The 13322-nt window shown below is 36.3% G+C and overlaps 1 protein-coding gene across 5 annotated transcripts in view; it reads right to left on the minus strand.

Moving 5' to 3' along the window:
• The window catches only part of exoc6b (exocyst complex component 6B), a 98593-nt gene that overhangs the window by 48886 nt on the left and 36385 nt on the right, over window positions 1-13322 (minus strand). For 4 of the 5 annotated variants that reach the window (XM_026267141.1, XM_026267139.1, XM_026267138.1 and 1 more), the window contains exons 9-16: window positions 12573-12656; window positions 11518-11564; window positions 10835-10955; window positions 9875-9946; window positions 9072-9169; window positions 8061-8166; window positions 7392-7501; window positions 860-971 (exon numbers count right to left, since the gene is read on the minus strand). In XM_026267141.1, coding sequence (XP_026122926.1) covers window positions 860-971; window positions 7392-7501; window positions 8061-8166; window positions 9072-9169; window positions 9875-9946; window positions 10835-10955; window positions 11518-11564; window positions 12573-12656 — 750 coding nt within the window. The remainder of the gene's footprint in view (window positions 1-859; window positions 972-7391; window positions 7502-8060; window positions 8167-9071; window positions 9170-9874; window positions 9947-10834; window positions 10956-11517; window positions 11565-12572; window positions 12657-13322) is intronic. The other variant, XM_026267142.1, reaches the window with a different exon arrangement.

Here is a 13322-nt window from a genome sequence, read left to right on the forward strand (position 1 = left end):
CCATGCAGAGAGGGAAGCCCGATGTAGAGCCCAGGTCACACTTCCGCACCTCCGCCAGATCCGGGGCAAGACAGGGGGAGGAAGGAGCTTGATATCTGATCTGGTGCGTGTCTCTGTGTGTGTGTGTGTAGTAGTAAGACTAGACTTTGCTTTGCAAACCGCTTGAAACCAACAATAAAGCTTTTGCTTTTTTAAAATACAACACTGAATATCTTTCTTTCTCTGCTATTCTTTCATCATTTTCTCATCAGCGACACCCAACTGAACTGAACACATCTGGATTTGAGGGGTTATAAACAGGCCAGACTGCAAGCAGAATAAGCAGAGCAGAGAAGAAACGAACCACATTTGAGCAAGAAACACGGGCAGAATATAGCAGTGATCGAGTGAGAGCAGGGTGCCAGTGCCTGCCAGGGGCAGGTCAATTTGCCAAATCTGCCTGTCACTGTTGCGCACAGTTAATTTCAGAACCGACTTTGACATTAAATGCTTTTGTTTAGAAACAGCGATGCACTTTTGCTGAAGTAACAACTTTTAAAGAGTCTGATCATTATTTGATCAAGAGCCTTATTTGTTAGCACTTTAATAGAAATCCCTTAGAAGAACTTGATTTTGACATTTGCATATAGTCAATACTCTCATAAGAAAATAACGTTATAACTTGCAAACTTTATAAAAATTAAAAATTAAAAAAGGAGTGTAATTTAATGCTTTAATATAACATGTTGTTAATTTAAAAAAAACATTAACGTAATAAAAAATAACAGGAAATATTCTTATAATTCAAAACCAGTTTTCCAGTCCAGAAAAGTAGAATTCAGAGAGCCCAGATAATAATAATAATAATAATAATCCTCACCTCTGCCAGTCCTACGTTTTTCTTCTTTATGGCATACTGTAGACAGTGGCTAAGGGTTCGTGTGAGCAGGAGGTTTGTAGACTTGCGGATCATGTCATCAATTTCTGTGGAGCTGAACATGAAAATTCACCCATTCAGCAATATAATTATAAATATATATTTGTTTATATCTATAAAGCAAATCCATAACCACATATTCAGATTTGGAGGGACAAAATGTATTATTAGAGGGCTGTGTCCTGCTTCATGCACAACAAAAAAGGATTCACTTATTTCCTTTTTATTTTTTTATAAGAAAGAATCTGTTATTAGCTGACCTTAAAAATTTGTGAGATGCTAAATGTCTAATTTGATTAAACCACTTAAATGAAATGCACTATTGTTAAAAATATTGGGGTCAGCATTTTTTAGTTTTGTTTGTTTATTTGTGTTGAATAAAGAATGCATTAAACTGATTAAAATTTACAGTAAAGACATTATTAGTTACAAAAACAGTAACAATAACTGTAAAGATATTTACAAAAAGTGTTTTTCTTAAAAAACAATTTTCTTTGGAACTTTCTATTCATCTAAGACTCCTAAAAAAATTTTTTTTTTTAAATGTCCACAAAATATAATATATTCTAATAATTACAATACATATTAGAATGGTTTCTAAAGGATCATGAAATGCTGCTTAAAATTTAGCATTTCCATCACAAGAATACATTTGATTTTAAAATAAATTAAAAAGATAAAACAGTTATTTTTATCAAATAAATGAAGTACTGGTGAGCTTAAGAGACTCCCTTTCCATAACACAAAAATCTGACTCCCTAAACTTACTGTAACATATATAAATATAGATTTTCGAAATATGCATTTTATGCTACTAGTCCCATTGAACTCTTCTAACAACACTTGCAAATGATTTTCTTTCAGATCCAACATATGGAGAGCAGAATCACGAGCGAGATGTTTTTGTGGTCCAGACTTACATAAGCACAGTTCTGACTCACAGTGTGTCTTATGTGCTTTAATCCTTAATATTCCACCTCCTCTGAGAAAAAAAAAGCACAAAGTGGAACCAAAAAGATGCAGTGAATAAGATGGAGAGGCCTACACACATGAACACTCACAGACTATGGGCTGGATTTAAAACCACTCTTCAGGGCCCAATAACACCCTCTGGGTTTCAGTAACACATGTTCCAAAACCAGAGAACAACCACACACAGATATACGCTTTAAATCAACATGAGTGGAAAAGGGGGGATATCACTTTTCTTTACTCTTCTCTTCTGTTATATTGAAGACCGATGGGGGTGGGGAGGAGTAAAGGGGGCTACCTCTCATTAGTACGGCTGCAGCTGCATCTGCCTCTACCCCCCCACAGATTGGTTCACAAACAATTAAGAAGAGAGTCCAAAGAAAGAAAGGGACAATATGTCTCAAACGTGTCCGTCAATGTGAGCCAAGGCACAGGGTGCAATAGTTTCCCCCCTCGATCTGGGCAACAAACGCATTCCTCGCAAATTACTAAATCGTCTCTCATTGTGTTGAGAAAAGCAGAGGAAGAATTTGAAAAACGTTCCTCTCCTCAGCAGGGGGAAAAAACTCTGAGCTCCCTCCACTGACTTGGCAGGAGGAGAGCCAAACGGAGCAGAGAGATGGAGGACATAAAGAGAGAAAAGGAGGTGCTTTCCGATCAAGTTGCTTCCAGAGCAATATACAGATTAAAATATTAGCATCTACTGTCCCGCTGCAAACTCTAGGTGAATGCGAGACATTTTCTGTGTTGGTTTTGTTCAAATTTTGAGCAAATGGCATGTTGGGTTACGGTCATCGGTTTACAGATGTTGATTACCATAACATAGCTCTGATTTTGTTCATTACTAGATGGAAATGTTCCCAGTACAGAACTTTGACTAGGGTGAAAAAGAAAGGCCTGGCTTTAAATCGAGGCATTGGTCTTTTTGTGACGATTTGGAAACTGACAGTGTCTGGATGAATCCAAAGGCCTCTGGCTATTCCTCATCTTAAGAGGGAGGGGGCTAAGAAACAGAAAGAGAAATTGTAGTCTGATTAAACACAGACGCTTTACTGGCATTTACATTTGATTTATTCATCCATTCAACTCTCTCGCTTTTCTAGTGAAAATTAGGGTGGGGGTGCGGTCTGATAAACAACGATCTGAGAGGAACAGATGAGCAGGGAACCAACAGAGACAGAAAATGTCCAATTTCATTCATTGGAAAATGAGAAACTAAACAGAAGGAGCAAGCGAGACAGATACAGCTCACATCAGTTAGCACAGAATGTTTGTTAGCTATTCAACCATCACAAAGAGTAACATTACAGCTAGCTTCAACTCAAGGGTAACTTCAGGATAATACGAAGAATGCGCATTTGTTAAGTGGCTCTCGTGACGGAGGTCTAAAGTTCGCTGGACATGCATTGGTGGGGGGGGGTGGTTGGTTGCACACGTCTGGTCTCCAGGCACCTGCACATGGACTTGAGCCCCTTCCTTCCCCCTCTGACCACATCTCATCTCAATATTAGTGGAGGGAGACCACAAAGACTAATTGCCTCCGGTAGACTAGTCTGGGTAGTATGCAGAGCTGTACCTTTGCTCCTTTGGTGTGTCAGTCATAGGTTTCCGTTTCCAATAGCAACAGGTTTTTTTTCTCTACACCATTACATATATACCCAGAATCCTGACCCCATCATTCAAGACCTTTTGTTGAACGCCATCTGGCTTCCTCTTGCCCTCTTACTCAATCGCACTAGCTAATAGGGATTCATTTTTACAAATATGTCAAATACGAGAAGATCCAGCGAGTCGAGACATTATTTGACAGTATTCTTAAATTAGCTGTGTGTATGGGGGATTTTGGCTTGATCTGGAGCCCTTGGACCCCACACGCCGAGGCACAGACTCCTGTAAACGCAGCCAAAAGAGGTCAAATGTTTGTTGTTGAATTTTAACTGATATTTGAGCGTGGGGATCGTCCACATTCTAAAACCACATAAGGACATGACTGATGAATGTGAGGAGGTAGTGAGTAGCCAAAGTCTTGGTAGGGGTCCCAATAAAAGTGAGACAACTTCCTCTGCCAACAAACATATCGTGTTATATCATGGCATAGACACCTTTAAAACACGATACAAATGTAAAATACTAAATGGCTTCTTTTTCAGTACTAATCCCACAGAGTTTAAAAGCCAATGTTTGGATTTTACAACCACACACAAATTAATGTTTAGTGATAACTGGACAAAAAAACCCACCACAATTTATCAGACAGAATCTATAATTCTAGACAGCCATGTAATAAATTAGTTTTGATAATGTTCTATATATGTTCTTACTTAACCAAACAATTCACTTTGACAAGAAAGAGAGAATACCACTGTTCTTGGCTGAATAACTATAAACATATTTCTAATTATTAACACAAATTGGACATTAAAAAGTAAAAAAAAAAAAAACTAAAATTAAAACACAGTATATGTTAAGCCCAATTTTGATTAGGGTTCTACTTCTCAGTTACACTTTAACAGCTTCAAATCAGCATTACTAATGTATGTTTATTACATTTAATAATTATCGATTGGAGACATGAAAACAATTCACTTTTTACTCCTAATATTTACTTGAACATATCTATTTCACATAAACTTAGATTTAAAGTTACATTCAAACATTTGGCAGATGTGTGCAAGACGTGCCGATGTGTGATTTTGCACAAAATTAAAAGAAATGTTCCGCTTATTTCAGACGCAAGGTTTAACAACAAAAAATTGAATAAAACAAATCAATAGAACAACAATATAACAATAATACTCATATAATTGGTTGTTGCAAATGTTTTTAGCAAAGTTTTTCCCTTAAATCATTCTGCAGACGGGATTGCGCCCCTCCGTAGGCCAAATACTTTGACACCTCTTGATATAAACCAAGCAGTTAACCCTTAACGTCCAAAGCAGCTACACTCTGAGGATCTGGACAGTTTAGAAGAATTTAGCACGCACAGACTCTGTCAGACAGGAAAAAGGTATTATTCCTCATTTAAAGTCATTCTTGCTGTGATTGTAGAATGCATCTCCAAAAACAATACTTGCACATTTAGTCTTTGGACAGCGCAATCATTGCTTGAAATTAAGCCAAATCAGCCTTTTCAGTCTTTTCTACAGTTATCATGGGCATCATCTATCTGACCACTCTACAGGTGAAACTGTTCAGAGTGTCTGGCTGGCTAGACAGTGTCTCAGACACTTATCGCTAATGATGATGATAATGTAGTAGTAATTTGGTAGGATGCAGGTTTCTCCATGTTCTCGATTCTGAATCATGTTTCCTCATTTCCTCAGTAAATCTCTAAACTGCAATACACACCCAAATACTACACAAACATACACACAAGGATTAGGATACCCAACCGGGACATCCGCTTCTTAGGTAACCAGACCTGACGGGACGCTCAAAGAAAGAGCCAGAGACAGAGAACATCAAACGATAAAAATCGGGAGGACTTGTTTTAGTGCATGGCGCAATCAGAAAGAGGCAGACAGAAATGCCAATGATAGTTCTACAGACAGTGACCTTTAGCCTCGACCCCTTGACCTACAGTTCCGCTTGGGAGATTAGGAAATGGGGTGAGATATCAGATCACAACACAACGTGACTGGGGTTAAGGGGTGTTTGGGAGATTAATGGTTGGAGATTTTAATAAAATTTTTGTCCTAAATGCAGTTGAATTTGGATTCAATTGAATTCAAACCCAGAATTTGAATCCTACCTGAGTATGGTACTTAGTTTGAGGAACCAAAATTTTTTTGAAACGACTACATTTTAAGGTGCCCTATTGAAAAGTTTTGGAGTCAGATTTGGAACATTACATAGTTGAGAAAGAGAAGGTATGTTGTGTAACAGTATATTGGGTCCATGGATAAACTCTTAAAGGGACCACAGTCCAATATTCCTGCTGATGTCGGTCATGTTAATCAAAGAACAAATGACAAAGAAAATCACTTTCTGCCTGAATACGTATTATCATTTTAATGGTAAGCATTCAATTGTAATTTACAATATGTTACTTAAATTATTCTATTGCATGTATTTGTACTTTTGTTTGCAATTTTTTTTATTTGTTCTTATTTTATTACTGACTTTTTACTTGCGTTTTTTTTTTTTTGAATGAAACTTTGTTGAAGAAAAGTAGACTTTTGTTTGTATATGCTGTCAGTTATGTCTCTTAGGAATAAAAAAAAATAGGAATCAGCTAAAATCAGTATCAGTAGATCACATCGACAAAAAAAAAAAAAAAAAAACAGAAATCGGAATCAGCCAGGAAAATTGCAATCGTTGAATCTTTAATAGAAACGACTATATAAGAGTAAATATCAATTTACAAAAATGTTCCCTTTTTTCAAAGTGTGCAGTTCAGTTCAAGCATTTTGGGTCAAGTATGTTTTTTTATGTTATATATATATATATATATATATATATATATATATATATTTTTTTTTTTTTTTTTTTTTTATAAAATAACTGTTCACGACTTGAATACATTTTAAAATGTAATTAATTTCTGTGATTTAAATTTTTACATTTATCTTTTTTTCATTAATATAAAGTTCCAAAATCACAATTTATTTGTAACAAAAGAATATATATATATATGGTCTCATCTGATTAATAAAATTTGTCCTTGCTGAAAAGAAGTATTATTCTCTTAAAAAAAAAAAAAAGGAAAAAAAATGTAGTGCAATTGTGGATTGTCAGATAGATTTTGATTGTTTTTCGTGTTAACAGCCCTTAGTCTATAAATGAATAACTAGATTATAGTGGTGAAGCTCCATTCTCCATATCTCCCTAAATATAGTCTGGATTCAAATTTCAATTAGATGAGCAAGTCACTAAAAAGTTCATACGCAGGGCATCCTTTAGTAAGAGCAACAAGAATAGCAAAACTTGCCTTATTAAATGAAGTTCACTCTCTGATGTTACATAACAGGTTGCTAAACAGGTCTTTAGTCATTTTTTGGGAAATCCAAGTGTGCTTTTTTTCACAACTGTTTGCTCTGATACTTCTCTTCTGAGAAATATCATAAAGGGAGATCATACCGAGTCGTTTATTCTGTCCAACAGTCTGCAGACTGGGAATTCAGGGTAGGCCACACTAAACAGCTCGGCGCATCTGGCAACCTCATCAGTAATTCTAAGAACTCATAAACTGACCAGAGATCAGTCAACACTGGGAGAAATTCCTTGAAATAACACCCACTAGCACCAAGCATGCAATTAATTAGGAAAACACACAGAAACGGATTGGTGCCAATGGAACTTCCTCTCTGAAGTTCAGCGGCCACTCTAGGGGATACGCAAAGACAATGGGGCAGGTTTAGTGACTTCACGGCAAAAGAATGGAAGTTAAAAAAAACTCTGTAAACTGGCATCCAGGCAGCATGATTTGCATATAAGAACATTTGGATGGGAGGATTATACATGCAGGTGTGAAACAGTTTAAAGAGTGTTTGCACGCTCTTACCTAAGGTGTAAGTCCTCCGAATATTTCAGGCAGGCATAGATGAATTCTTTGAGTTGCGAGTATACTTTAGGCACAAATTCAGAAAATGGCAGCTTCTTCGGAAAAGGCATCTGTTTGGAATAATTATAATAAGAGTAAATAAATTCAGTATATATTACAGCACAGAGCAGGTGTTCTGAAGGATTTAAAATCAGAAATATCAATCTTTTTTGGTCTTGGACAATTGTGGTTCTGGAGTGAATTTTAAAAGATGCCTTGACGAGTACATCCATTGTAAGTGCTTTAAATGCAATAAAAAAAATAGCTTGAAATGAAAAATATTGATCATCTTTAACAAATGCTGTTGATAGAACACTCTGGGAGATTTCCTTTATAAAGAAAACACAAAGGCGGCTTAATTACATGAAAAAGAACAGCTGCAAGTATGACCAAGAAAGGTAGCATCCTTGATTACTATAACAGTTTTGGGCAGTAGTTCTTGTTGACGTCAAAGGGAGAATTCAAATGTATGGCTTAGCTCAAGTATTTCAGGGGATGTGCATGTTAGTAATCAACTCCTTGGACAGCAGGAGGATATTTGTGCCTTCGAGGAGACCGGAGGGTGTGTAACTGAGGAAATCTGTGAGAAAATCTGCGGGATAAAAGCTTTCTTATGCGTCTAATGTTCACCTTGTCGAGCTCTGGATCCTGGAAGGGGAACTGGCCTGCTATTCGCTGGTACTCTTCAGGGGACGCCACGGGAATGGGGCTATAGTTGTCCTGATCCAAGATTTGCCTGAATAAACAGAATACGTGTGAGGGAAAAAAAGACCTGACTTCACAGATGAACTGATCATAAACCTGAGGGCAAGAGCAGGATATTAAAGAAGACTAAATAATCTAAAAACCATTTACTGGACTCATGAGCAGTGTGTCTGTGTTTGTGCAACTCAGTCATGGCAAACACACATAATACATCTCCCAGAATGCCTGTTCCCACAGTAATGACATTCCGAGCCATGCAATGAGTCCAAAGCATCATTCTTTTATGGACTGAGTCAAGTGTCTCTGACAGGGAACGTAAAACGACTCCAGCAAGGTTACAACAACCTTTCCATGTCATCTGCTCTTAAGATTCAGCCCAACAAATCGTAACCATCTCCTTCCAAGGAACTTAAACATATTTTTTTCGACAAAAAATTACATTTTTTTTTTTTTCGGATTAAATGGTTTTTGAAGGGATCCCGGCACAAAAAAAAAGAAGAAAATATTTGTCCTTCAAGCAATATATGATTTAGTCATATGGGGATAATTTGATCAGTGATTTTAGATGGTTTGGCCAGACCAAATTTCCTTGTCCTTCAACCGTCCTGCAATCCACAACCTCTGCAAATATAAATCTCTGAGCAGTAAAGGCAGTTTCCTTAAATGGTAGTTTGATATAGGGCATTAAAAATGGATATTTCATTAAAAAATGGATGTGTGGTTAGCAAGTATTGAATTGAAGAACAGAACAAATGACGTTCAGAGAACACAGTCTGATTTAAGTTGATTTGGATATAACCCTATTAGTGTAATTCCTTCAGTATGGATTTCTCAAGGGTCATAAGGTGATAACCAAATCATCATTATCCTTACTCAAATGAGGGATAGAGATGGAAAAGAAAGAGAGAAAAGGGAGAAAGAGAAGGCAGAAAGCACCTGAAGGACTGATTCCACTTTTTCAGCAGGACCTCTCCATATTGATCCCTCATCTCCAGCAACATATCAAACAACTGGTTTACTGGAAAACCATAACCCTGCAGGGAGAGAGGGTGTATAATATCCATTTCAGTTCAAAAGAGAAAGCAAATTAATGCAACTAAGCAGAAAACAGGAAGAAACTGGGTTTGTATATTTACACTTGATATTACGATTAATTATATGGAGATAAAACAAACAAAATACTAGTGCTGTAAAATCAATTAATCGCATCCAAAAGTTTGTGCTTACATAATATACTTGTGTGTACCGTGTATATTTACATGTGCATATATAAATGCACACACATACGTATATGCATTTAAGAAATGTATTTAATATATTTATATTACATATAAACCATATATCAATTTAAATATATACATGTAAATATTTCTTAAATGTACACACATGTGTGTGCATTAATATATGCGCATGTAAATATAAACGGTACACACAAGTATATTATGTAAACACAAACTTTTGGATGCAATTAATTGATTTTACAGCACTATTATTTTGTTTGTTTTATTTTAGATAAGATTAACCGCGATTAGTTAATTTAACAGCACTACAAAATTTGTAATGTCTACTCAATGCTTGTCTGTCACAGTATTTTTATGTTATATTCACTTTTCTCAGAAAATATTTCTTCATGTGTTTATTTATAACTATGTGAAGTAATCAACATATTTAAGTTGATAAATCTTATCCAGTGACACCCGAAGTTCTTAAATATTATCATGAGGTACTACCCCACTCACCTGCAGTGTATCTGCAAACAGCACAATAAGATTCTTCAGATCTAATATCAGGTCTGGATCAGTGCAATAAGACTATGGAGACACAAGTGAGAGAGAGGGATGGATTACAGCAGAAGCAGATCAAGGTCAGCACAAGGATTTAGATTACCTGACAAAAACGCAAGAAAAGGATATCTTTTCAAAAGAGCTGTTGAGTTGTAATCCTAAAACCCAGAAGAGCATTATGGATCTCTCTGAAATTTAAGACTATTCTTTTTAGAATAGTGTTTTTAAATTAATAGTAAAATCAGGTCTGCAGTTTGCTAGTTACAGAAGGACAACAAATACCACAAAGATGTGCATTTACTTATTCTGACAATAATTCTTATTCTTTACTACTTATAACATGTTAACATCTAAGGTACATTTGTGTGTAATTTAAACTATTGTTAAAAATGTAGTGCCAATTTTTCCTTCTGAAATAATTATTACTTCTATTCAACAAGTATGTATTAAAATTGATGAACAGTTACAAAAATAATTCCATTTAAATTTTTTCTAAATTTATTTGTATTTTCTATTTGAATCATGAAAAGTTTCTGAAGGATCATGCAACAGTGGCTTCTGAAAATTCAGCTTTGCCATCTCATTTTAAAATACTGAAAGTGAAAACAGCCATTTTAAATTTAAGAATATTAACTGTTTTTAATCCATTTTTGAACCAATTAATGCAGCCTTAAGGAGCATAACAGATTTCTTACAGAAACATTTAACTTTTAGTGTATGCTGTAAATATAACAAAATAAAACACTATAGTATCTTTCAAGTAATGGTAACCACACACCTTATTGTACTAGAAAACCACAATCCTAAAAACCCATCAGAAACTCCAGAGGGAAGCCATTACCCTTCCAGGCTGGCCATAGAAATGATCAGCTCAGCTTGGTTAGTGTATGTTAGGCATGTAGTGTGCAGACATACTGAATGTGTACGCAAGGCTGCAATGGTCTTTGAGAGGGCCAGCTCCCACAGTTCCTCCACATAAGCCCGGTTTACCAGGCCCTGTGTGGTGTGCAAGATGTGGTCCTCCACTACAAAAAAACTGCAGGACATATACAGGGAAATACAGAACAAATTAAAGAATGCTGGAAAGGGTATGAAAGAGAAACAGTAAGTACATTTTACCATATCATTAAACAACGTCAATAATATCCCAAATGGGCACATTTAGGCTTTCCAGCACACAAAAGCCAGAGTCATTGAACATCCCAGCAACATTCCCCCCAAAAATCCCAGAGATCCTACTGTGCGAGTGCCCTAAGACTTTTTTTGTGCCACTTAGGATGTTTGTAGAAGCCTCTATTCCAGACACCAGCCTTTCCGATATTCCCCTTCAGACGCTCGGAATAACACCAATCTGCCACTCCACATCCCCAGAACCATAAATTCTACAGCTAAGAGTGTTTTTCGGCAGCACTGGGATGGAGAATCAGGAAGGGCCAGAGGAAAGGGAGCGTCTGGCTAAAGGGAGGGTCTGAACGTCGAGCCAAAAAAATGCTTCGACTGTTTTAATTCGCTTCTATATAAAAAATGAATGTAGTAAGCTTGTGTAATTGATTTTCTGTTAATTTGGCCATTCAAAACAAAATGTGCACTGCACTTACCCGACAATTTGATTGAAGTAGCGCCTGTACCCCTCTAATGTTTCATGCTGGAGACCACAGGAAAGAGAAAGAAGGGTTTATGAACATCAGTTAACTGAGCAGTCTACTATTACAGCTCTTTTTAAGGTTTTTATTATATATATAAAAAAAAAACTAAATTACGACAAACATTTTTTCATTTGTGTCAGAATTAATTCTTTATTTGAAAGAAAGTTGCATTTGGTACCTCAATCTGTCATATCCCTGACCAAATAACAAAATACCTGTACAACACTTCAACATTCACTACCGGTCAAAAATTAAGGGCTGTAAAATTTTTACAAAAATTTGAAAAGAAATCGTGTGCTCACTAAGGATGCACTAATTTGATCAAAAATAAAACAGCAATATTGTGAAATATTATTACAATCTAAAATAACTATTTTCTGTTTTAATTCATAGTCAAATGTAATTTCTTATCAGTGCTGAAAACAGTTGTGCCACTTCATAGTATACTGATGGAAACCATTTGAAATAGAAAACATCTGTAACCATGTAAATTGTCTTTATGATCACTTTTGATCAATATAATACATCCTTGCTGAACAAGAATATTTTTTACTAACCTTAAATTTTTGAATGGTAATGTATACTGTATTTTGTAATGACATTAAGTGCAGAGCCATTAAAAAAAAAAAACTAGAAAGAAATTTGGAAAATATGTACAGTTCAGCTCTGCTATAAGGAAAACTTAAGTGTTCAACAGCTGAGTTGTATTTTAACTGGAACAACTTTCCCACATCCTTTTCCAATCATTGTTCTAGCCAACGAAAACTATATATGAACATCTATATTTTGAGGCCCTTAATAAACTATACATGTCAAGTCTCTTGTATTCATCTATTTTCAAATAAGCACGTTGTACTTTATGTAATGATAATGACTTACCTCACAGCTCCCGAGAGTTTATTTGAGGTGCGGTTAGTTAGTGATTGGGGGAAGTGCAGTGAATATGATCGAAGGGTGTAAAACAGACAGTCAGACAAAACATGTGCTCAAGCCGAGTGATGGCGTACCATGTTAGAGTGAGGCTGCAGCACTAGTCGGGCCTGTTTCCGCCGCTGCTTCCTGTAGTAGTTCTCAAACGTGTCCCGGGCACCCTGGGTAAAGCAGACACACATTCTAAACACCCGAGTGAGAATAAGGCTGTTTATAACTAAGAGAAGCAGTTGACACAGGAAAACAGATTTTTACAGAAGCCGTGCTAAACTTCAAAAGAGAGCATATCGGGTAATTTCTCTCTCCTAATCTCATAGTACGATTCAGAAAACAGCACCAAAGGCTTGTGGTCTAAAAACAAAGGCCCACATTCAGCGCTTAAAGACTTTATCCTTTTTCCAGAAACCCAGAGTGCAGTTTCTGTCCGCCTTACACAGACTGTTATCAAAGTCTATTTAGGCATGACACCAACATGCACACACGTCCCGGTCAGAACAGAGTGCAGAAACAACACCGTAATGCACAGAGCAACAGAGATAAAAGCAGAAAACAGTGGCAGTACGGTGGGACTTATCGCTATTTCCAGTCAAGGGCCTCTGAATTTATCTAGCCAGAGCGGGTGACTATACCTCTTCGACAAAGATAATAAAACAGGACAAGACTTGACCACACAGAACCATTTCATAAATGCTCGGTTTCAGATCTAATGAGCTTTTTTGCTGGTCCACAGTCTATAGACTATTTGTACAATATTTTACATTTTTTTAATAGACTTATGCACTATATAAAATGAGTATTCCTAGTAGACAACTTTTACTTTTTCTACC

Source organism: Carassius auratus, chromosome 7 (genome assembly GCF_003368295.1).
Source record: "Carassius auratus strain Wakin chromosome 7, ASM336829v1, whole genome shotgun sequence".
Taxonomy (NCBI): domain Eukaryota; kingdom Metazoa; phylum Chordata; class Actinopteri; order Cypriniformes; family Cyprinidae; genus Carassius; species Carassius auratus.